Source organism: Lissotriton helveticus, chromosome 6 (assembly GCF_964261635.1).
Source record: "Lissotriton helveticus chromosome 6, aLisHel1.1, whole genome shotgun sequence".
Classification (NCBI taxonomy): Eukaryota; Metazoa; Chordata; class Amphibia; order Caudata; family Salamandridae; genus Lissotriton; species Lissotriton helveticus.
The window spans coordinates 2,136,513,455-2,136,535,632 of NC_136067.1; the positions used below are offsets into that span (position 1 = coordinate 2,136,513,455).

The 22,178-nt window shown below is 50.4% G+C and overlaps 1 protein-coding gene across 1 annotated transcript in view; it reads right to left on the bottom strand.

Moving 5' to 3' along the window:
- Positions 1 to 22,178, bottom strand: part of LOC144763103 (NXPE family member 4-like) — a 208,481-nt gene that overhangs the window by 68,092 nt on the left and 118,211 nt on the right. The window contains exon 3 of the mRNA XM_078648399.1: positions 10,005 to 10,786. Within this exon, the coding sequence (XP_078504525.1) occupies positions 10,005 to 10,786 (782 nt within the window). The remainder of the gene's footprint in view (positions 1 to 10,004; positions 10,787 to 22,178) is intronic.

Sequence of the window (22,178 nt, forward strand, 5' to 3'; positions counted from 1 at the left end):
GAAGAGCGGCCTCTCCAGGTCGGTGAGCTAGGAACCATGATAACATCAAAGGAGTAACTCTAGAGGACACGCAGTGCTTACCTGTCGAAGAGCGGCCTCTCCAGGTCGGTGAGGTAGGAACCATGATAACATCAAAGGAGTAACTCTAGAGGACACGCAGTGCTTACCTGTCGAAGAGCGGCCTCTCCAGGTCGGTGAGGTAGGAACCATGATAACATCAAAGGAGTAACTCTAGAGGACACGCAGTGCTTACCTGTCGAAGAGCGGCCTCTCCAAGTCGGTGAGAAAGGAACCATGATAACATCAAAGGAGTAACTCTAGAGGACACGCAGTGCTCACCTGTCGAAGAGCGGCCTCTCCAGGTCGGTGAGGTAGGAACCATGATAACATCAAAGGAGTAACTCTAGAGGACACGCAGTGCTTACCTGTCGAAGAGCGGCCTCTCCAGGTCGGTGAGGTAGGAACCATGATAACATCAAAGGGGTAACTCTAGATGACACGCAGTGCTTACCTGTCGAAGAGCGGCCTCTCCAGGTCAGTGAGGTGGGAACCATGATAACATCAAAGGAGTAACTCTAGAGGACACGCAGTGCTTACCTGTCGAAGAGCGACCTCTCCAGGTCGGTGAGGTAGGAACCATGATAACATCAAAGGAGTAACTCTAGATGACACGCAGTGCTTACCTGTCGAAGAGCGGCCTCTCCAGGTCGGTGAGGTAGGAACCATGATAACATCAAAGGAGTAACTCTAGAGGACACGCAGTGCTTACCTGTCGAAGAGCGGCCTCTCCAAGTCGGTGAGAAAGGAACCATGATAACATCAAAGGAGTAACTCTAGAGGACACGCAGTGCTTACCTGTCGAAGAGCGGCCTCTCCAGGTCGGTGAGGTAGGAACCATGATAACATCAAAGGAGTAACTCTAGAGGACATGCAGTGCTTACCTGTCGAAGAGCGGCCTCTCCAGGTCGGTGAGGTAGGAACCATGATAACATCAAAGGAGTAACTCTAGAGGACACGCAGTGCTTACCTGTCGAAGAGCGGCCTCTCCAGGTCGGTGAGCTAGGAACCATGATAACATCAAAGGAGTAACTCTAGATGACACGCAGTGCTTACCTGTCGAAGAGCGGCCTCTCCAGGTCGGTGAGCTAGGAACCATGATAACATCAAAGGAGTAACTCTAGAGGACACGCAGTGCTTACCTGTCGAAGAGCGGCCTCTCCAGGTCGGTGAGGTAGGAACCATGATAACATCAAAGGAGTAACTCTAGAGGACACGCAGTGCTTACCTGTCGAAGAGCGGCCTCTCCAGGTCGGTGAGGTAGGAACCATGATAACATCAAAGGAGTAACTCTAGAGGACACGCAGTGCTTACCTGTCGAAGAGCGGCCTCTCCAGGTCGGTGAGGTAGGAACCATGATAACATCAAAGGAGTAACTCTAGAGGACACGCAGTGCTTACCTGTCGAAGAGCGGCCTCTCCAAGTCGGTGAGAAAGGAACCATGATAACATCAAAGGAGTAACTCTAGAGGACACGCAGTGCTCACCTGTCGAAGAGCGGCCTCTCCAGGTCGGTGAGGTAGGAACCATGATAACATCAAAGGAGTAACTCTAGAGGACACGCAGTGCTTACCTGTCGAAGAGCGGCCTCTCCAGGTCGGTGAGGTAGGAACCATGATAACATCAAAGGGGTAACTCTAGATGACACGCAGTGCTTACCTGTCGAAGAGCGGCCTCTCCAGGTCAGTGAGGTGGGAACCATGATAACATCAAAGGAGTAACTCTAGAGGACACGCAGTGCTTACCTGTCGAAGAGCGACCTCTCCAGGTCGGTGAGGTAGGAACCATGATAACATCAAAGGAGTAACTCTAGATGACACGCAGTGCTTACCTGTCGAAGAGCGGCCTCTCCAAGTCGGTGAGAAAGGAACCATGATAACATCAAAGGAGTAACTCTAGAGGACACGCAGTGCTCACCTGTCGAAGAGCGGCCTCTCCAGGTCGGTGAGGTAGGAACCATGATAACATCAAAGGAGTAACTCTAGAGGACACGCAGTGCTTACCTGTCGAAGAGCGGCCTCTCCAGGTCGGTGAGGTAGGAACCATGATAACATCAAAGGGGTAACTCTAGATGACACGCAGTGCTTACCTGTCGAAGAGCGGCCTCTCCAGGTCAGTGAGGTGGGAACCATGATAACATCAAAGGAGTAACTCTAGAGGACACGCAGTGCTTACCTGTCGAAGAGCGGCCTCTCCAGGTCGGTGAGGTAGGAACCATGATAACATCAAAGGAGTAACTCTAGATGACACGCAGTGCTTACCTGTCGAAGAGCGGCCTCTCCAGGTCGGTGAGGTAGGAACCATGATAACATCAAAGGAGTAACTCTAGATGACACGCAGTGCTTACCTGTCGAAGAGCGGCCTCTCCAGGTCAGTGAGGTGGGAACCATGATAACATCAAAGGAGTAACTCTAGAGGACACGCAGTGCTTACCTGTCGAAGAGCGGCCTCTCCAGGTCGGTGAGGTAGGAACCATGATAACATCAAAGGGGTAACTCTAGATGACACGCAGTGCTTACCTGTCGAAGAGCGGCCTCTCCAGGTCAGTGAGGTGGGAACCATGATAACATCAAAGGAGTAACTCTAGAGGACACGCAGTGCTTACCTGTCGAAGAGCGGCCTCTCCAGGTCGGTGAGGTAGGAACCATGATAACATCAAAGGAGTAACTCTAGAGGACACGCAGTGCTTACCTGTCGAAGAGCGGCCTCTCCAGGTCGGTGAGGTAGGAACCATGATAACATCAAAGGGGTAACTCTAGATGACACGCAGTGCTTACCTGTCGAAGAGCGGCCTCTCCAGGTCAGTGAGGTGGGAACCATGATAACATCAAAGGAGTAACTCTAGAGGACACGCAGTGCTTACCTGTCGAAGAGCGACCTCTCCAGGTCGGTGAGGTAGGAACCATGATAACATCAAAGGAGTAACTCTAGAGGACACGCAGTGCTCACCTGTCGAAGAGCGGCCTCTCCAGGTCGGTGAGGTAGGAACCATGATAACATCAAAGGAGTAACTCTAGAGGACACGCAGTGCTTACCTGTCGAAGAGCGGCCTCTCCAGGTCGGTGAGGTAGGAACCATGATAACATCAAAGGAGTAACTCTAGATGACACGCAGTGCTTACCTGTCGAAGAGCGGCCTCTCCAGGTCGGTGAGGTAGGAACCATGATAACATCAAAGGAGTAACTCTAGAGGACACGCAGTGCTTACCTGTCGAAGAGCGGCCTCTCCAAGTCGGTGAGAAAGGAACCATGATAACATCAAAGGAGTAACTCTAGAGGACACGCAGTGCTTGTCATGCCTGTCATGTACACATGGCGGACCATCAAGATTCCGTCCGCATTGAGAGAAGTGAGCGGTGGTTGGCAGTGGTTGGCAAAAACTGTGAAGAGCAGAATGCGCATGCGCGGGAGAGTAGCGGTGAAGACAAAAACCCGCCCTACGCGCACAGGAAATTGCTTTGCGTTTAGCTAGCCTGAGTTTGTCGTTCCGGGTTATTTGGCGTCCGAGGAGAGAGGAGTTAGGAGTTTGGCGTTCAGGTACCGTTCAGCGTCTTGCTTACAGTGGTGAAGCTTATAGCTTCCATTCACTTCGTCCCTTTGTTTTTGTTATCCGTTTGAACTTTCATTTACCCGCGGTTAGCGGTTTTCGTCTTGGTTGCTTATGGTGTTTTCCTTTATTAAATAAGTCGATCGGGTTCTTTTATGTCCCTTCATTGTTACCGGTCTTGACTCTGGAATTACTACGGTGCACCTATCCGGTGCTCAGGGTGAGTGAGTGCTTCGAGGCTTAGTAAGAACAGTAACTCGTAGTATAGCAGCTAATGGGAGTTGTTTTTGTATTCAAGGGATCAGACACTAAAAGCCTACAGTCAGCGCAGTACAGAGTTCCTGTCGTTTTCTTTTCCTGTGATACACGGTTCTTGTTCTTCTGCATTAAGGTATTACAGAGAATCAGCATATAACATACCAAAGAGACACGGGGAGGGGTTGGTTTTTCATTACTGTTTATTTTATGTTTCTGCAGTTCCACAGCAGTGAAGCCTACTAATTCTACGCTGACGAAGACCTTGGTGTGTCTGTCTTATCTTCCCCTTCCTACCCTTGTTTTGTTCCCCTGTGTTCCCTGGGTCACTCTTTGGACGTTAGTGTTTTATCCTGACGCCTGGAGGGTGATTAGGGGAATCAGGGGGTCTAACGTCGTGGATCCAGGACTCTTCTGAGACTAAAGGTGCGTGCATGACAGAACGCAAAGCCTTATAAATATAGTCTCCCAGGAGTCATGGAGCTCACGCTGCAGGATGTCGCTACTATGGTGGGTAATCTCCAAAGAGAGACCCAAAACATTGCAGATAGGTTGGCGGTTTTAAGCACCCAGGATGGAGAGAGAGCAGGAACCAGTAATGCCACACCAGTAGTGCAAGTGGTTACGCCCCATTCCATTCCATTGGCCCCACCTGAACGATTTTACGGGGAACCATCAAAATGCGCCGCTTTTCTGACTCAGTGTCAGTTGCATTTTCTATGTAAAGCTGCTTGCTTCCCTAACGATCAAGCCAAGGTAGCTTTTGTACTATCATATTTAGGGGGGTCAGCCGCTAATTGGACTATTCCCTTGATAGAAAAAGATGACCCTATGTTATTGGATTACGCTGCATTTCGCAGAGAACTGCGTAAAATGTTTGACAAACATACTTTCACTCACGCGGCTGATACGGAGCTACTACATCTGAAACAGGGTTCGAAAGATTTAGTCACCTATATCACAACCTTTAACAGATTAGTGGTGGAGGCTGACTGGCCTGTTAACAAGAGAAGCGCGCTGTTCTATAAAGGGCTACGAGATGAACTTAAGGATGAGTTGGCTCATGTAGTGGATCCTCCTGCAACCTGCCCAGAGTTGATAGATTTAGTCGTAAAGCTAGATCATAGACTGGGTGAAAGAAGAAAAGATAGAGGCAGAACTGAATATCCTAGATATAGCCACAAAGAAAAGAAACTAGAAGTGGAAGCAAAAAACGAAGAACCGGAACCCATGCAAATAGGGAGTATCAAAGGCCCCTTGAGTGAGGCTGAAAAACAAAGGCGTCGAACTAATAGATTATGTTTATATTGTGGAAAAGGGGGTCACTTCCTCAGAGAATGTCCTGTCAAGCCTAAGCCCTTTCGCAAATCGGAAAACTAGCAGACCCTAAGGTAACAGAGACCGTACCGCAGGGTCCTATAGTACAAATGGTCTCCTCTTTAATGGATAACAAGGGGCATTTCTATGTTGACTCCATATTGTCATGGGAGAAGTCATCGGTTAACCTAGCCATTATGATAGATTCCGGTGCATCTGGTAATTTCATGGACTACCAATGGGCCAAGTCCAATAGTATACCTGTCGAACCAAAAACCACACCCGAGGAAGTGTTTACCATAGATGGGAGTCCTTTAACCTCCGGACCCATCACCCATTCCAGTATTCTATTAAAGATGTGCATAGGTTCCACACACATAGAAACATTGCCTTTCGATTTAATAGAATCTCCCCAGTTCCCTGTGGTCTTAGGTCTTCCGTGGTTGCGCCTCCATAATCCCCACATTAATTGGAAGCGGGCTAGCATTTCTTTTCCGGAGCAAGAAGAACCGATGCCTCCTATAGAGACAGGTCCCACTTCCCTGCCATCGTACAACCTCATATCCACTAACAGACAGGGTCCCATGCCACAGACCACCGAGTCTTTTTCAGCAACAGAGCAAGTAGAACAACCCGATGTAATCCTGCCCTCAGTGTATAGCGAGTACCACACTGTGTTTGACCAAAAGCAAGCCACTTGTTTACCGCCGCACAGAGTCTATGACTGCCGAATAGATCTCCAGCATGGTGCTCGCATCCCTACCAGTAGGGTATACTCCCTGACGGAGAAAGAGAATGCATATCTGAGAGAGTATCTTGACTCCATGTTAGATCTGGGATTTATTCGGCCGTCTAGATCCCCGGCCTCTTCAGCTTTATTTTTTATCCCGAAAAGGGAAGGGGGCTTGCGCTGCTGCATTGACTATCGTTCCTTGAACGACATCACTATTAAAAACAAGTACCCTCTGCCGCTCATCTCCTCTCTGCTCGACCAGGTGAAGGATGCCCAATGGTTCACGAAGTTAGATCTACGTGGGGCCTATCACCTGGTTCGAGTCAGAGAGGGTGATGAGTGGAAAACAGCCTTTTGCACCAAGTATGGGCTATACGAGTATTTGGTGATGCCCTTCGGGCTATGCAATGCTCCTTCAGCATTTCAATACTTCATTAACGAGGTGCTGAAGGAGTATCTCGACAAACATGTCATAGCCTATATCGATGATTTGTTGATATACTCTAAAACCATGGAAGACCATGTGAGCCATGTTAAATCTGTACTTCAGTTGTTACTTGATAACGATTTATTTTGCAAGTTAGATAAGTGTTTCTTTCACCGGCATCAAGTTGCCTTTTTGGGTTACATAGTATCAGCAACAGGTCTAAGCATGGATCCCAGTAAAGTCAGTGCAGTATTGAATTGGCCTCCTCCTAAAAACGTAAAAGAAATCCAACAATTCATTGGGTTCGCAAACTTTTATAGGCGCTTCATCCACCACTTTTCAGATCTAGTGGCTCCTATCACCAAATTATTGAGAAAAGGGGTTCCGTTCCAGTGGACTGAGACCACGAACAACGCCTTCACCTTACTTAAAACAGCTTTTACTCAGGCTCCCATTCTCAAACACCCTGATCCTTCCAGTCCCTATATAGTGGAGGTTGACGCTTCACAAGTGGCGGTGGGAGGCATACTTTCTCAGGCAGAGGCTTCCACCGGTGAATTACATCCTGTGGCCTATTATTCCCACAAATTGACCCCAGCGGAGGTGAATTATACTGTGGGGGATAGAGAGCTTTTGGCTATTAAAAAGGTATTGGAGGAATGGAGACAGTATCTCCTAGGGACTAACCATACTGTCACCGTCCTAACAGATCATCGCAACCTCCAGTATCTCAAATCGGCCAGAGCACTGTCCATGCGGCAGCTTAGATGGACACAGTTTTTTAACGAGTATGATTTCAAAATTCACTTTAGAGCTGGGAGGCAAAACGGGAAGGCCGACGCTTTGTCTCGTTTGGGTTTTGATCCTGACCCTTCAGTTGAGGACCCTCCTTGTATTGTTGCACCTCACAGGTTGATTGGCGCCATTAGTACCGAAGAGGACTTTCTCCTTCAGGTCAGGAGCGCTCAGTCTGACCCTGTGGCTAGGGACCTTGCACGGACACACCAAGGCAGCCTCGTTTCAGACTTGATGTACGTTAAAGGGGGGTTATTTGTTCCCACGGTTCCTCTACAACGACAAGTTATGGAGTGGTGTCACTCTCATGGGGTGGCGGGTCATCCAGGCTATAAAAGGTCTTTGGAATTAATCCGGAGGCATTGTTGGTGGCCCCATATGGCTCATGACATTCAGTTGTTCGTACAAACCTGTCATGTTTGTGCTCAAGGAAAGCCCACACATGAAGGGTTCGTGGGTCTGTTGTTGCCTCTTCCTACACCTGTGGCACCCTGGCAATCTGTCTCTATGGATTTCATAGTGGAATTGCCGAGAACACATAGGGGCAATACTACGCTATTAGTAGTGGTGGACATGTTCACTAAGGCGGCTCACTTCATTCCACTGCAAGGTCTCCCTACTTCGGTGGGGTTGGCGAATGTGTTCCTGCAACATGTTGTACGCCTCCATGGTTTACCGTCTGTTGTGGTTACGGACAGGGGCTCTCAATTTATCTCCAAGTTTTGGAGACAGTTGTGCAAATCCCTGCAGATGGAGGTGCGTTTGTCCTCCAGTCACCATCCGCAGACGGATGGACAGACAGAACGTGTCAACCAGAGCCTTGAACAATTCCTGAGGTGTCAGCTGTTGCAGGAACAAAAGGAATGGGATGACCTGATCTGGTTGGCAGAACTGTCTTATAACAACAGCCACCACTTCTCCACTTTGTACACACCCTTCTATGCATCATATGGTTTTCATCCCAGAGTCCTCCCGTTCCCTCCGTTGAAGCCATGCGCCATACCGGCTGCTCAGGAAATGGTGGCACACTTACAAGTGGTACATTCCAACATACATACCAACCTTGACAGAGCCAAAACGGAGTATAAAAACAAGGCTGATACACATAGAAGAGCAGGAACGGTGTATCAAAGAAACGACAAGGTATGGTTGTCCACCAGGCACATAGCATTGAAGGGAGCATGTAAATTCAAGCCTAAATACATAGGCCCTTTTTCTGTGGTGAAATTAATCAATCCAGTGGCTGTTAAATTGGCTCTGCCCCCTTCGATGAAAATCCATCCTGTTTTTCACGTTTCTTTACTGAAACCTGTGGTGCCCGGTACTCGTCTTCCTGTTGTTCCTCTTTCTGTCCCGGTAGATTCGGATGATGAATATGAGGTGGGAGCGATTATTGACTCTAGGAGAGTGAGAAACCGTCTCCAATACTTGATACATTGGAAGGGGTTTGGAATTGAGGAACGGTCTTGGGAGCCTGCCGCTCAAGTGCATGCGCCTCGGTTGTTACGAGCCTTTCATAGGAGATACCCCTACAAGCCCAAACCGGTGGGGGGCGTTATAGGAGGGGTGTTCTGTCATGCCTGTCATGTACACATGGCGGACCATCAAGATTCCGTCCGCATTGAGAGAAGTGAGCGGTGGTTGGCAGTGGTTGGCAAAAACTGTGAAGAGCAGAATGCGCATGCGCGGGAGAGTAGCGGTGAAGACAAAAACCCGCCCTACGCGCACAGGAAATTGCTTTGCGTTTAGCTAGCCTGAGTTTGTCGTTCCGGGTTATTTGGCGTCCGAGGAGAGAGGAGTTAGGAGTTTGGCGTTCAGGTACCGTTCAGCGTCTTGCTTACAGTGGTGAAGCTTATAGCTTCCATTCACTTCGTCCCTTTGTTTTTGTTATCCGTTTGAACTTTCATTTACCCGCGGTTAGCGGTTTTCGTCTTGGTTGCTTATGGTGTTTTCCTTTATTAAATAAGTCGATCGGGTTCTTTTATGTCCCTTCATTGTTACCGGTCTTGACTCTGGAATTACTACGGTGCACCTATCCGGTGCTCAGGGTGAGTGAGTGCTTCGAGGCTTAGTAAGAACAGTAACTCGTAGTATAGCAGCTAATGGGAGTTGTTTTTGTATTCAAGGGATCAGACACTAAAAGCCTACAGTCAGCGCAGTACAGAGTTCCTGTCGTTTTCTTTTCCTGTGATACACGGTTCTTGTTCTTCTGCATTAAGGTATTACAGAGAATCAGCATATAACATACCAAAGAGACACGGGGAGGGGTTGGTTTTTCATTACTGTTTATTTTATGTTTCTGCAGTTCCACAGCAGTGAAGCCTACTAATTCTACGCTGACGAAGACCTTGGTGTGTCTGTCTTATCTTCCCCTTCCTACCCTTGTTTTGTTCCCCTGTGTTCCCTGGGTCACTCTTTGGACGTTAGTGTTTTATCCTGACGCCTGGAGGGTGATTAGGGGAATCAGGGGGTCTAACGTCGTGGATCCAGGACTCTTCTGAGACTAAAGGTGCGTGCATGACAGTGCTCACCTGTCGAAGAGCGGCCTCTCCAGGTCGGTGAGGTAGGAACCATGATAACATCAAAGGAGTAACTCTAGAGGACACGCAGTGCTTACCTGTCGAAGAGCGGCCTCTCCAGGTCGGTGAGGTAGGAACCATGATAACATCAAAGGGGTAACTCTAGATGACACGCAGTGCTTACCTGTCGAAGAGCGGCCTCTCCAGGTCAGTGAGGTGGGAACCATGATAACATCAAAGGAGTAACTCTAGAGGACACGCAGTGCTTACCTGTCGAAGAGCGGCCTCTCCAGGTCGGTGAGGTAGGAACCATGATAACATCAAAGGAGTAACTCTAGAGGACACGCAGTGCCTACCTGTCGAAGAGCGGCCTCTCCAGGTCGGTGAGGTAGGAGTGTCGCGTGAAAGAGCTGGCCACATGGGTCATGGAGCTGCAGGACATCTGTGGAGGTTTGATGCAGTAGAAGGGATACTCATCCTTCTTCTCCATGTATTCACACACTTCCTCTGTGGTCTGCAGGTCATACCCACACGCAGTGTCGATGCTCTGCGTTGGACTGCTGAACTTCGCAGCGTGACTCACATACTTAAACCCAGCGTTTCTTCCCCTCCACAGAGCGGCCACAGCTTCGCTGGGGTGGATCAGAAGCAGGGAGATCTTCACCTTCCCCACCCAGAACAAAGTGAAGTCCACCTGGTATGATCCGTTGCCGAAATCAGTGATCCTCCCAGAAGCGGCTGCCGCGAGATCTGGCGAGTGGACTCTGGCTCGAAGGAAGTCGCCTCCATACGTCTTCCGGTTGCCCAAGTAGTCGAACATGTCGAGATGCACGGTCAGGTTGTCTCCAACGCAGTATCTGTCTTTGGGGTTCAAGATGGACGCCCGGCTCTTCCCCACACTCGTCGTTTGGTCCATGTGTGTGAAGGATACCTTGGGCACCATAAGGTCTATCTCTCTGATGATGCGCTTTATCAGTTCTTCTGTTTCATTGGTTGGCCCCTTCCTTGGTGAGGGCTCCTTCAGTGACACAAAGTGCTCGAGGAAGTCCATTGGCACAACCTTTGACCTTTCTTCCTTGGCATCTAATGGAGAATCAGGATCTTCAGCGTTTGGGCAAAAGGATCCAAATATATGACGCTGCCAAAAAAACAAAAAATAAGGCACATTATCAGAGAGAGTCCTGTGAGTGAGTCGCGCCAACACAGAAACACATCATACCCACTTGAATATACAAAAGATGAGCTTACATGTATGTTTATGGGCAGGGTCAGCACATGTGCATGATGACAGGCAGGGTTAGGGAACATGTATATGTACAAACAGGGTTAGGGCACATGTATGCAATGAGGCAGGTTTACTGAACACATGTTTAGAAATAGTATAAGATCATACATATGTTTAGAAACAGAGTTATGAAACATGCATACTTAGGGAAATGTTTTGGACACGTGTTCATTTAGACGCCAGTTTAGGGCACGTGTGCATTTATAAAGAGGGTGAGGGCTCATATATGATGAGAGATAAGATTAGGGCACCTGTACGTGTAAAGGCTTGGGTAGAGCCAGGACTAGGATTCATATGCAGTGTAGACAGTGTTAGGACACGTGCCTTTAAAGAAAGGCTTAGGGGCACGTGCATATGTAGAAAGATTGGGCCACAAGTGTGTTTAGAGACAGCTTGGGGCAGATGTGTGTTTACAAGCAAGGTGACCACACTGTTAGATACCAGTTTATGACACATGTACATTCATAAACAGAGTTAGGAAACATGTATGTTTAGAGATAAGGCAACAATGTGTGTAAAGTGAGAGACATGGTTGAGGCACATGTGTGTATGAAGACAAGGTTAGGTCATATGTGTTTGGAAACATGATTAGGGCACATGTATATTTAGTGACAGGATTAGGGAACATGTATGTTTAGAAACAGTGTTACAGAACATGCATCTTAATGAACAGGGTTAAGACATGTATTTCTAGAGGGGGGATATGGTACATGTATCTGTACAGACAGGGTTAAATCACATATTTGTACTGGATTGAGGCACGTGTATGTTGACAGACATGTTTTGTGCACAGGTATGAGTAGAGGAAGCCTCAGCAGTTTAGATTGGACACATTTCTACCATCCCAGGCAGCTCAAAGCATGTTTAATATACTTGAGTCGTGCGACTGCAGTGACTTTGTTCAGACTTATGACTTCGGAATGAGCATTCGTGCTATGCTCTAGGGCTGCTGTGGTCCATATTCCAAAGCCATATATTAGGGGTCTCAGATTGTTCATATCAGCAATACTCTTCAGGCCTTTATCAAGATGGAGTGCAAACAAGGTAAAGGCTGAGCCCCCCCGATTGCTAAAGATTGCAGGGATCTCTTAGCATGAGCTGAAAGCCATTTTTGTACTTGTCAGCCAGTTTAGTTAGCCATGTGCTCGCCATGTGCTTTCTGCCTCTTCCAGACCCTTGCACATGCTCAGAGGGTCCTCGCTAGTAGAATGCACCTGCTCCTGGTATACAACTGTCAGGCTAGTCTTGCTGATGTAAGGAGAAATATCTCTCCTCCCACTTTGTTGAGCAAGCAGATCTTATATACCCATATTAGTCGTTTTGCATGCTGGTATGTGCCAGGACTGCCCCTTGGTTTTATGCTGATTTTGTAACCTAAGCATATAAGGCCCCTGTTCTCTGTACTCCTTAGAATGCCTCCTACAGATGCCTGAGGGTACCGTGTGACATAGTCTACCTCATGTGAGGTCAATAAATATGTTTTCTTTATATTACAGCTTCTGTGCCAATCTTGTCTTTGTTGGTTTAAAGGGACCAGGTGTATCTGTGAACCCCTTAGGAGGTTTATATTTCTTCACGATGTGTGTTGCAGAGGCTTGTTGGAAAGTAAGTTGTGGCATAAAGCTAAAGTCTGTGGCAAAACATGTATGAGAAAAGCTTCTGTTCACAATAGATGACCCATCGATGCATGTCTCTGGCATGTACCCATGCTCACTGAATATCATACAGCGCTATAGACTGTGTAATGAGGCCACTTATAAGGCATGAATGTGTATCCCAGAACTCAACTAAATATTTGCATGCACTGTAGATTGTTGAATATTGTAAACTGTAGGCGTGATCCACATAGAGGTGGGTTAAACAACACTGGGGTCAACAATGACACAAATGAGGGCAAAGGTTAAATATGCCCCAATCATATTCTCTCATTCATCTGCCCAGTTCACCTTAGTTACGCCAACCTGTCTGAAAAACTGGTAAGTTTGATATAAAATACAAAGTCATATAATGCCCCCCACGTAGCTTATTGTGCCCTCGGGCCTGAAGTCGGACCTGTGTATTTCACCATCCCCTCCATTAATCGTTCCTCGTGTCTAGCTCCACCACTGAACATGTATCTCACATGCGTGTCTTTAGCGTTGTGTCCTGTGGAGCATGGAGTGGTCAACTCATGCTCGGCTCCTGCGTCACCATCACAAGATATTCAAACATTGCTTCTTTGAAATACACCAGGAGGCTCACTGCTGTCTGTTCCTTCTTTCCTTGGAGAAGGAACACTATAGGTCATCTTCTTCTGTAGCTACCTTGAAGCTGACCAGAGAAGGGATTGCAATGTGGGCAGAATCTTTCATTCTGCCCAACGAATTGTCGCAATTTGTAACGCAGAGTTTCGGCCAACTTTCACCACTTGTCACGTGGCATCATTTTTTGATATGATACTCCCAAAATATGTACTGGTGAGCACGTGCAAGATTTGGTCCCTCGTGTTTTTTCAAACACGGGCAGTAGGGGTGTTCATGAGCGGTCACAGTCAGAGGGCTGCTCTGCGAGTGGTGGCAGTCGCTCGAATAGATTTGCTGCTTCTCGAGCAGTGTGCTGTCGCTCGAGTAGATTTGCTGCTTCTCTAACAGTGGACTGTCGCTCGAGTACATTTGCTGCTTCTCGAGCAGTGGACTGTCGCTCGAGTAGATTTGCTGCTTCTCGAGCAGTGGACTGTCGCTCGAGTAGATTTGCTGTCTCGAGCAGTGGGCTGTCGCTCGAGTAGATTTGCTGCTTCTCGAGCAGTGTGCTGTCGCTCGAGTAGATTTGCTGCTTCTCTAACAGTGGACTGTCGCTCGAGTACATTTGCTGCTTCTCGAGCAGTGGACTGTCGCTCGAGTAGATTTGCTGCTTCTCGAGCAGTGGACTGTCGCTCGAGTAGATTTGCTGTCTCGAGCAGTGGGCTGTCGCTCGAGTAGATTTGCTGCTTCTCGAGCAGTGTGCTGTCGCTCGAGTAGATTTGCTGCTTCTCTAACAGTGGACTGTCGCTCGAGTACATTTGCTGCTTCTCGAGCAGTGGACTGTCACTCGAGTAGATTTGCTGCTTCTCGAGCAGTGGACTGTCGCTCGAGTAGATTTGCTGTCTCGAGCAGTGGGCTGTCGCTCGAGTAGATTTGCTGCTTCTCGAGCAGTGTGCTGTCGCTCGAGTAGATTTGCTGCTTCTCGAGCAGTGTGCTGTCTGTCAAATAGATTTGCTGCTTCTCGAGAGTGGGCTGTCGCTCAAATAGATTTGCTGCTTCTCGAGAGTGGGCTGTCGCTCAAATAGATTTGCTTCTTCTCGAGCAGTGGACTGTCGCTCGAGTAGATTTGCTGTCTCGAGCAGTGGGCTGTCGCTCGAGTAGATTTGCTGCTTCTCGAGCAGTGTGCTGTCGCTCGAGTAGATTTGCTGCTTCTCTAACAGTGGACTGTCGCTCGAGTACATTTGCTGCTTCTCGAGCAGTGGACTGTCGCTCGAGTAGATTTTCTGCTTCTCGAGCAGTGGACTGTCGCTCGAGTAGATTTGCTGTCTCGAGCAGTGGGCTGTCGCTCGAGTAGATTTGCTGCTTCTCGAGCAGTGTGCTGTCGCTCGAGTAGATTTGCTGCTTCTCGAGCAGTGTGCTGTCTGTCAAATAGATTTGCTGCTTCTCGAGAGTGGGCTGTCGCTCAAATAGATTTGCTGCTTCTCGAGAGTGGGCTGTCGCTCAAATAGATTTGCTGCTTCTCGAGCAGTGGACTGTCGCTCGAGTAGATTTGCTGTCTCGAGCAGTGGGCTGTCGCTCGAGTAGATTTGCTGCTTCTCGAGCAGTGTGCTGTCGCTCGAGTAGATTTGCTGCTTCTCGAGCAGTGTGCTGTCTGTCAAATAGATTTGCTGCTTCTCGAGAGTGGGCTGTCGCTCAAATAGATTTGCTGCTTCTCGAGAGTGGGCTGTCGCTCAAATAGATTTTCTGCTTCTCGAGAGTGGGCTGTCGCTCAAATAGATTTGCTGCTTCTCGAGCAGTATGTTGTTGCTCGAGTAGATTTGCTGCTTCTCGAGCGGTGGGCTGTCGCTCGAGTAGATTTGCTGCTTCTCGAGCAGTGGGCTGTCGCTCGAGTAGATTTTCTGCTTCTCGAGCAGTGGACTGTTGCTCGAGTAGATTTGCTGCTTCTCGAGCAGTGGACTGTTGCTCGAGTAGATTTGCTGCTTCTTGAGTGGTGGGCTGTCGCTCAAATAGATTTGCTGCTTCTCGAGCAGTGGGGGGTTGCTCGAGTCGATTTGCTGCTTCTCGAGAGTGGGCTGTCGCTCAAATAGATTTGCTGCTTCTCGAGAGTGGGCTGTCGCTCAAATAGATTTGCTGCTTCTCGAGCAGTGTGTTGTTGCTCGAGTAGATTTGCTGCTTCTCGAGCAGTGGGCTGTCACTCAAGTCGATTTGCTGCTTCTCGAGCAGTGGGCTGTCACTCAAGTCGATTTGCTGCTTCTCGAGTGGTGGGCTGTCGCTCGAGTAGATTTGCTGCTTCTCGAGTGGTGGCCCGTGCCTCAAGTAGATTTCCTGCTTGAGCGGAAGCAAAATCAACCCAAATAGCCGCACGTGCTTGCGCACTGCATGGTGCCATTCATATTGATTTTCAGCGCTAATCGTGCTACCAGCACTAAATTGCAGTGTGAGAAGTGAAACATGCATATTTTTGGTCCGTTGGCTGGGATCAGCAGACCTCCACGTTTGGGACTGCTTTTACAATAAAGCAGTTTTTAAAAGAACATGCAGCCCGTTTTCCTTAAGAGAAAACTGGATGCATTAAAAAAAAAATTAGATGTTTTTGTGTGATTTTTTTAAGGGCAGGTAGGGGTCCCTGGGTCCACTGCCTGCTCTGAAACAATGTTTGCGCCTCCATTCACACAGGCAGAGGGGTGCCCCGGGGCCCCCTTCTCGTTTGTGAATGGTTTACCACCCTCTTGAAGAGGGTGATAAACTGCAAGTGTTTTAAGACGGCAATGGCGGTCGCAAAACATTCTGACTTACAGCCTGATTCATCATTCTCCCGTTTTGCGAGCCCCTAATAGCGAATCATAAGGAATCGCTATTAAGGACTTGCAAAACGGGATTCATGTAGGAATTGCAAAAAATATTGCGATTCCTACATGTTCCTTATTTGCGAGTAGCAAATTGCTACTCGCAAATAAGGAATAACTCCCCAAAAGGCCCATAGGAATGAATGGGAAGTATTCCTTATTTGCGATTAGCAATTTGTTACTCGCAAATAAGATAGCGATTTAAAGGGTGCCAGGGGTGTCCAAAGGACACCCTGTAGCACCCCTTAAATGCAAATTGAAACAGGTGTTGTGCACACACATGTCCAAAGGACATGTGTGTGTGCAACATGCAACTTAGAAAAATGCTTTTAAAAGCATTTTTCTAAGTTTTTGCTATTTACCGAGAGGTCTGACCTCTCGGTAAATAGCGGCCCAAAATTGCATTTTCGCAATTTAAAAATGGTTGATGAATTGCATTTAAGGAATCTCAAATAGAGATTCCTTAAATGTAATTCCTCGCAATTTAGCGAATTAGCAATTACCGATTTTTGCATTTGGGATGATGAATCCCAAATGCAAAAATTGCGCTCGCAAAGGGCCAGATTCTCAGATTCTGGCCCTTTGCGAGGGCAATTCGGCTTGATGAATCAGGCTGATAGAGTACAGACTCGCGATTAGAAAGTGACGGTCTTGGAACGCCCCTTCCTAATAGCGAGTTGCTAACCCAATTTTGCGAGTCGCTAATTACCAGCGCCTCGTAAGATAGGGTTAGTATATGGGCCATAGGTTTATTCCGTGCGCAAACGGGTCTAAAACCCATTTGCGCATGCGAAAACTTGTCATACATCTGGTCCTAAATCTTTTATTTCACTTATCGAGCAATAAAAAACTTACAGACGTAAAATGCAGTATCAGTATCAATAAACCATTGTACGAATGCATTTATAAGAGTATTAAAAACAATTGTAGATTCAATGAGGATGAAGAGTTGATTACAGTTATCGTCATTACTACGCTCAATACATGTTTTCCCCTGAAGCAAACGAGATAGTCCTCAATCAACAAAAAAATATCATGAATAAATAAAAAAGAAAACTTCATGATCATTCAAACAATAAAAAGGTCATTCTAAGTACTTAAACCCCAAAACTGTACTAAAAGATTAAAACAGAAAGAAAAGGAAAGACACCGGGGGGGTGGGGGGGGAACCTACTGGGACCTTTCCCTGCAGATTAAAAATTAAATATGAGGATTGGCAGTTACCTAGTTCCTGCACCCTTTGGTTCCCGGCACAGAGCAGGTGGCATGATAGCACAAGGGCTGGTATCTCCCTACTGTCACTTCAGAAGCCTCGTTGCCTTCCGGAAATGTCTCAATCCTATGGGTTTAAGTGACGCTTCCAACCAATTCTTGCGTGCATTTCTATATAGGGGGCAGAGAAAGACAGAGGGGCATATTATCAAGGGGGTTTATCTCCGCTTTTTTGGCTTTAAAAGCCAAGAAAGCGGAGATAAAATGATCTCCCTATTACCTAGCTGTCGCTAACACCAGTTAGCGACAGCTAATAGGAGATAGCGACCATCTTGGGCCCCACTTTGCATGTCAGTGATATTTATCACTAATGACATGCAAAGTGGGCTGGTAACAGTCGCTAACACCGCTATCTCCTATTACCAACTTTTGGAGATATTCACGCTAAGCGCGAATATCTCCAAAAGCTAACACCTGCCCTGAGCAGTTCTTCACCATGTTATCCAATGGGAGGTGGATAACATGGCTAAGAGCATTTGCTCGGTAATGCATGAATATCGCTGACTTTTCAGCGATATTCATGCATTGCGGCCGATTTTTATCGCTTAGGAGATAAACCTTGGTAATAGCAAGGTTCCTAAGCGATAAAAATCGCCGCACTCGGCGATAAAAATATCATCGCTAAACCAACATAGCGATAATTATCGCCAGTTGTAATGTGACCCAAAGTGCTCTTCTTATTCCACGGTATTGGGGCAATTTGGGAAAAATTTCGGTTTTGAGGGTGCCTTCCCCCATTTCGAGGTGTGCGTTCTCAAGGGAAGTACCTCACACCTGGAATGCCCATATAGACATTTGGAATAAAGTGTGCATTCCGTCCATATGTGGCTCAACGCTGGGTGTGCAGGTGTGGTTCCGGAACTGTCCAGTTATTCTACTATCCTGGTAAACCTTCCATGTTTGCAACACAGCTTCCTCCCAGACCCGGTATTTTGCCCCCGAGGGTCATTTTTAGAGGTCCACAGTTTACCCATTGCCGTTCTGTGTGATGTGTCTTCTCAGCCTTCAGCCAGGGGGCGCTCTGACCCCCGTCAAGAGCCGGAAGATCGTTTACAAAGTCCCTGTAGGTACCAGTTCTTTGGTGCGCCGGAGTCTGACCAGGGGTGTGACACAGGCCCCCGCAGCCCACGCGGTGCGGGGGGGCCCTAGCTCCAAGGGGCCCCCTCCGTACTGAACTCTGGCCGGGAGAGGGGCCCCCCAGTACCGTGCAGGGAGGCCCCCGCAGCCCACGCGGTGCCGGGGGGCCCCTAGCTCCATGGGGCCCCCTCGGCACTGAACTCTGGCCGGGAGAGCTCCTGATTGAGCCCGGAGGGGGCCCCCTAAGTACCGTGCAGGGAGGCCCCCGCAGCCCACGCGGTGCCGGGGGGCCCCTAGCTCCATGGGGCCCCCTCGGCACTGAACTCTGGCCGGGAGAGCTCCTGATTGAGCCCGGAGGGCCCCCTAAGTACCGTGCAGGGAGGGCCCCGCAGCCCACGCGGTGCGGGGGGGCCCCTAGCTCCAAGGGGCCCCCTCGGCACTGAACTCTGGCCGGGAGAGGGGGCCCCCCAGTACCGTGCAGGGAGGGCCCCCGCAGCCCACGCGGTGCCGGGGGGCCCTAGCTCCAAGGGGCCCCCTCGGCACTGAACTCTGGCCGGGAGAGGGGGCCCCCCAGTACCGTGCAGGGAGGGCCCCCGCAGCCCACGCGGTGCCGGGGGGCCCTAGCTCCAAGGGGCCCCCTCCGTACTGAACTCTGGCCGGGAGAGGGGGCCCCCAGTACCGTGCAGGGAGGGCCCCCGCAGCCCACGCGGTGCCGGGGGGCCCTAGCTCCAAGGGGCCCCCTCGGCACTGAACTCTGGCCGGGAGAGGGGCCCCCCAGTACCGTGCAGGGGGGCCCCCTCACTCTCCGTTCCGCCAGTGAGTCTGACCCAGCACAGCAAGGGTTTGACTCAGAGTGCTCTGTGCATTGGGTTAAGAGCCAGTCTCAGGGGGTGAGAGGGGGCTTGGGGGGGGTTCAAAGAGAGCCCTTATAGGCTTCTTTTCAATCTTTGTCAGAGTCTCTGCTGCAGCGTAGCCCTGTATCTCGGCTCTATAGATTGCAGATGTTACAGCTGAGGCTCTATATACAGTGATGACCGGGGACAGCGCACCCCCCCCCCCCCCCGAGACAGCCCTATATTTCCTTCCAATTGCAGAGGTTTACAGCTGGAGGGTGGCTTTACTTCAGCACCCACGAAGCCGAAGAGAGGAACTTTTCTGAGAGCCCCCCCCCCCACCCCCTCTATGGTCACATTTCCTCTGAGCAGAAGGGGGGTCTGCATTCTCCCACATTGCCCCCTAAACCTGCACTGTCCCCCCTGCACCTCACGGCCTCCGCCTCGCTGAAGCCCCGGCTCGTCTTCTATCTCTCTGAGGCTCGCTCGCCCTCAATACCCTCAGACTATACTCCTGCTCCAGCGCCTGGATACCCTCAGACTGTACTCCTGCTCCAGCGCCTGGATACCCTCAGACTGTACTCCTGCTCCAGCGCCTGGATACCCTCAGACTGTACTCCTGCTCCAGCGCCCGGATACCCTCAGACTGTACTCCTGCTCCAGCGCCCGGATACCCTCAGACTGTACTCCTGCTCCAGCGCCTGGATACCCTCAGACTGTACTCCTGCTCCAGCGCCTGGATACCCTCAGAATGTACTCCTGCTCCAGCGCCTGGATACCCTCAGACTGTACTCCTGCTCCAGCGCCTGGATACCCTCAGAATGTACTCCTGCTCCAGCGCCTGGATACCCTCAGACTGTACTCCTGCTCCAGCGCCTGGATACCCTCAGACTGTACTCCTGCTCCAGCGCCCGGATACCCTCAGACTGTACTCCTGCTCCAGCGCCTGGATACCCTCAGACTGTACTCCTGCTCCAGCGCCCGGATACCCTCAGACTGTACTCCTGCTCCAGCGCCTGGATACCCTCAGACTGTACTCCTGCTCCAGCGCCCGGATACCCTCAGACTGTACTCCTGCTCCAGCGCCTGGATACCCTCAGACTGTACTCCTGCTCCAGCGCCCGGATACCCTCAGACTGTACTCCTGCTCCAGCGCCTGGATACCCTCAGACTGTACTCCTGCTCCAGCGCCCGGATACCCTCAGACTGTACTCCTGCTCCAGCGCCTGGATACCCTCAGACTGTACTCCTGCTCCAGCGCCTGGATACCCTCAGACTGTACTCCTGCTCCAGCGCCCGGATACCCTCAGACTGTACTCCTGCTCCAGCGCCTGGATACCCTCAGACTGTACTCTTGCTCCAGCGCCTGGATACCCTCAGACTGTACTCCTGCTCCAGCGCCCGGATACCCTCAGACTGTACTCCTGCTCCAGCGCCTGGATACCCTCAGACTGTACTCTTGCTCCAGCGCCTGGATACCCTCAGACTGTACTCCTGCTCCAGCGCCTGGATACCCTCAGACTGTACTCCTGCTCCAGCGCCCGGATACCCTCAGACTGTACTCCTGCTCCAGCGCCTGGATACCCTCAGACTGTACTCCTGCTCCAGCGCCCGGATACCCTCAGACTGTACTCCTGCTCCAGCGCCCGGATACCCTCAGACTGTACTCCTGCTCCAGCGCCCGGATACCCTCAGACTGTACTCCTGCTCCAGCGCCTGGATACCCTCAGACTGTACTCTTGCTCCAGCGCCTGGATACCCTCAGACTGTACTCCTGCTCCAGCGCCCGGATACCCTCAGACTGTACTCCTGCTCCAGCGCCTGGATACCCTCAGACTGTACTCTTGCTCCAGCGCCTGGATACCCTCAGACTGTACTCCTGCTCCAGCGCCCGGATACCCTCAGACTGTACCCCTGCTCCAGCGCCCAGATACCCTCAGACTGTACTCCTGCTCCAGCGCCTGGATACCCTCAGACTGTACTCCTGCTCCAGCGCCCGGATACCCTCAGACTGTACTCCTGCTCCAGTGCCCTCAATACCCTCAGACTGTACTCCTGCTCCAGCGCCCGGATACCCTCAGACTGTACTCCTGCTCCAGCGCCCGGATACCCTCAGACTGTACTCCTGCTCCAGCGCCCGGATACCCTCAGACTGTACTCCTGCTCCAGCGCCCGGATACCCTCAGACTGTACTCCTGCTCCAGCGCCTGGATACCCTCAGACTGTACTCCTGCTCCAGCGCCCGGATACCCTCAGACTGTACTCCTGCTCCAGCGCCCGGATACCCTCAGACAGTACTCCTGCTCCAGCGCCCGGATACCCTCAGACTGTACTCCTGCTCCAGCGCCCGGATACCCTCAGACAGTACTCCTGCTCCAGCGCCCGGATACCCTCAGACTGTACTCCTGCTCCAGCGCCCGGATACCCTCAGACTGTACTCCTGCTCCAGCGCCTGGATACCCTCAGACTGTACTCCTGCTCCAGCGCCCTCAATACCCTCAGACTGTACTCCTGCTCCAGCGCCTGGATACCCTCAGACTGTACTCCTGCTCCAGCGCCCGGATACCCTCAGACTGTACTCCTGCTCCAGTGCCCTCAATACCCTCAGACTGTACTCCTGCTCCAGCGCCTGGATACCCTCAGACTGTACTCCTGCTCCAGCGCCTGGATACCCTCAGACTGTACTCCTGCTCCAGCGCCCGGATACCCTCAGACTGTACTCCTGCTCCAGCGCCCGGATACCCTCAGACTGTACTCCTGCTCCAGCGCCCGGATACCCTCAGACTGTACTCCTGCTCCAGCGCCTGGATACCCTCAGACTGTACTCCTGCTCCAGCGCCTGGATACCCTCAGACTGTACTCCTGCTCCAGCGCCCGGATACCCTCAAACTGTACTCCTGCTCCAGCGCCCGGATACCCTCAGACTGTACTCCTGCTCCAGTGCCCTCAATACCCTCAGACTGTACTCCTGCTCCAGCGCCTGGATACCCTCAGACTG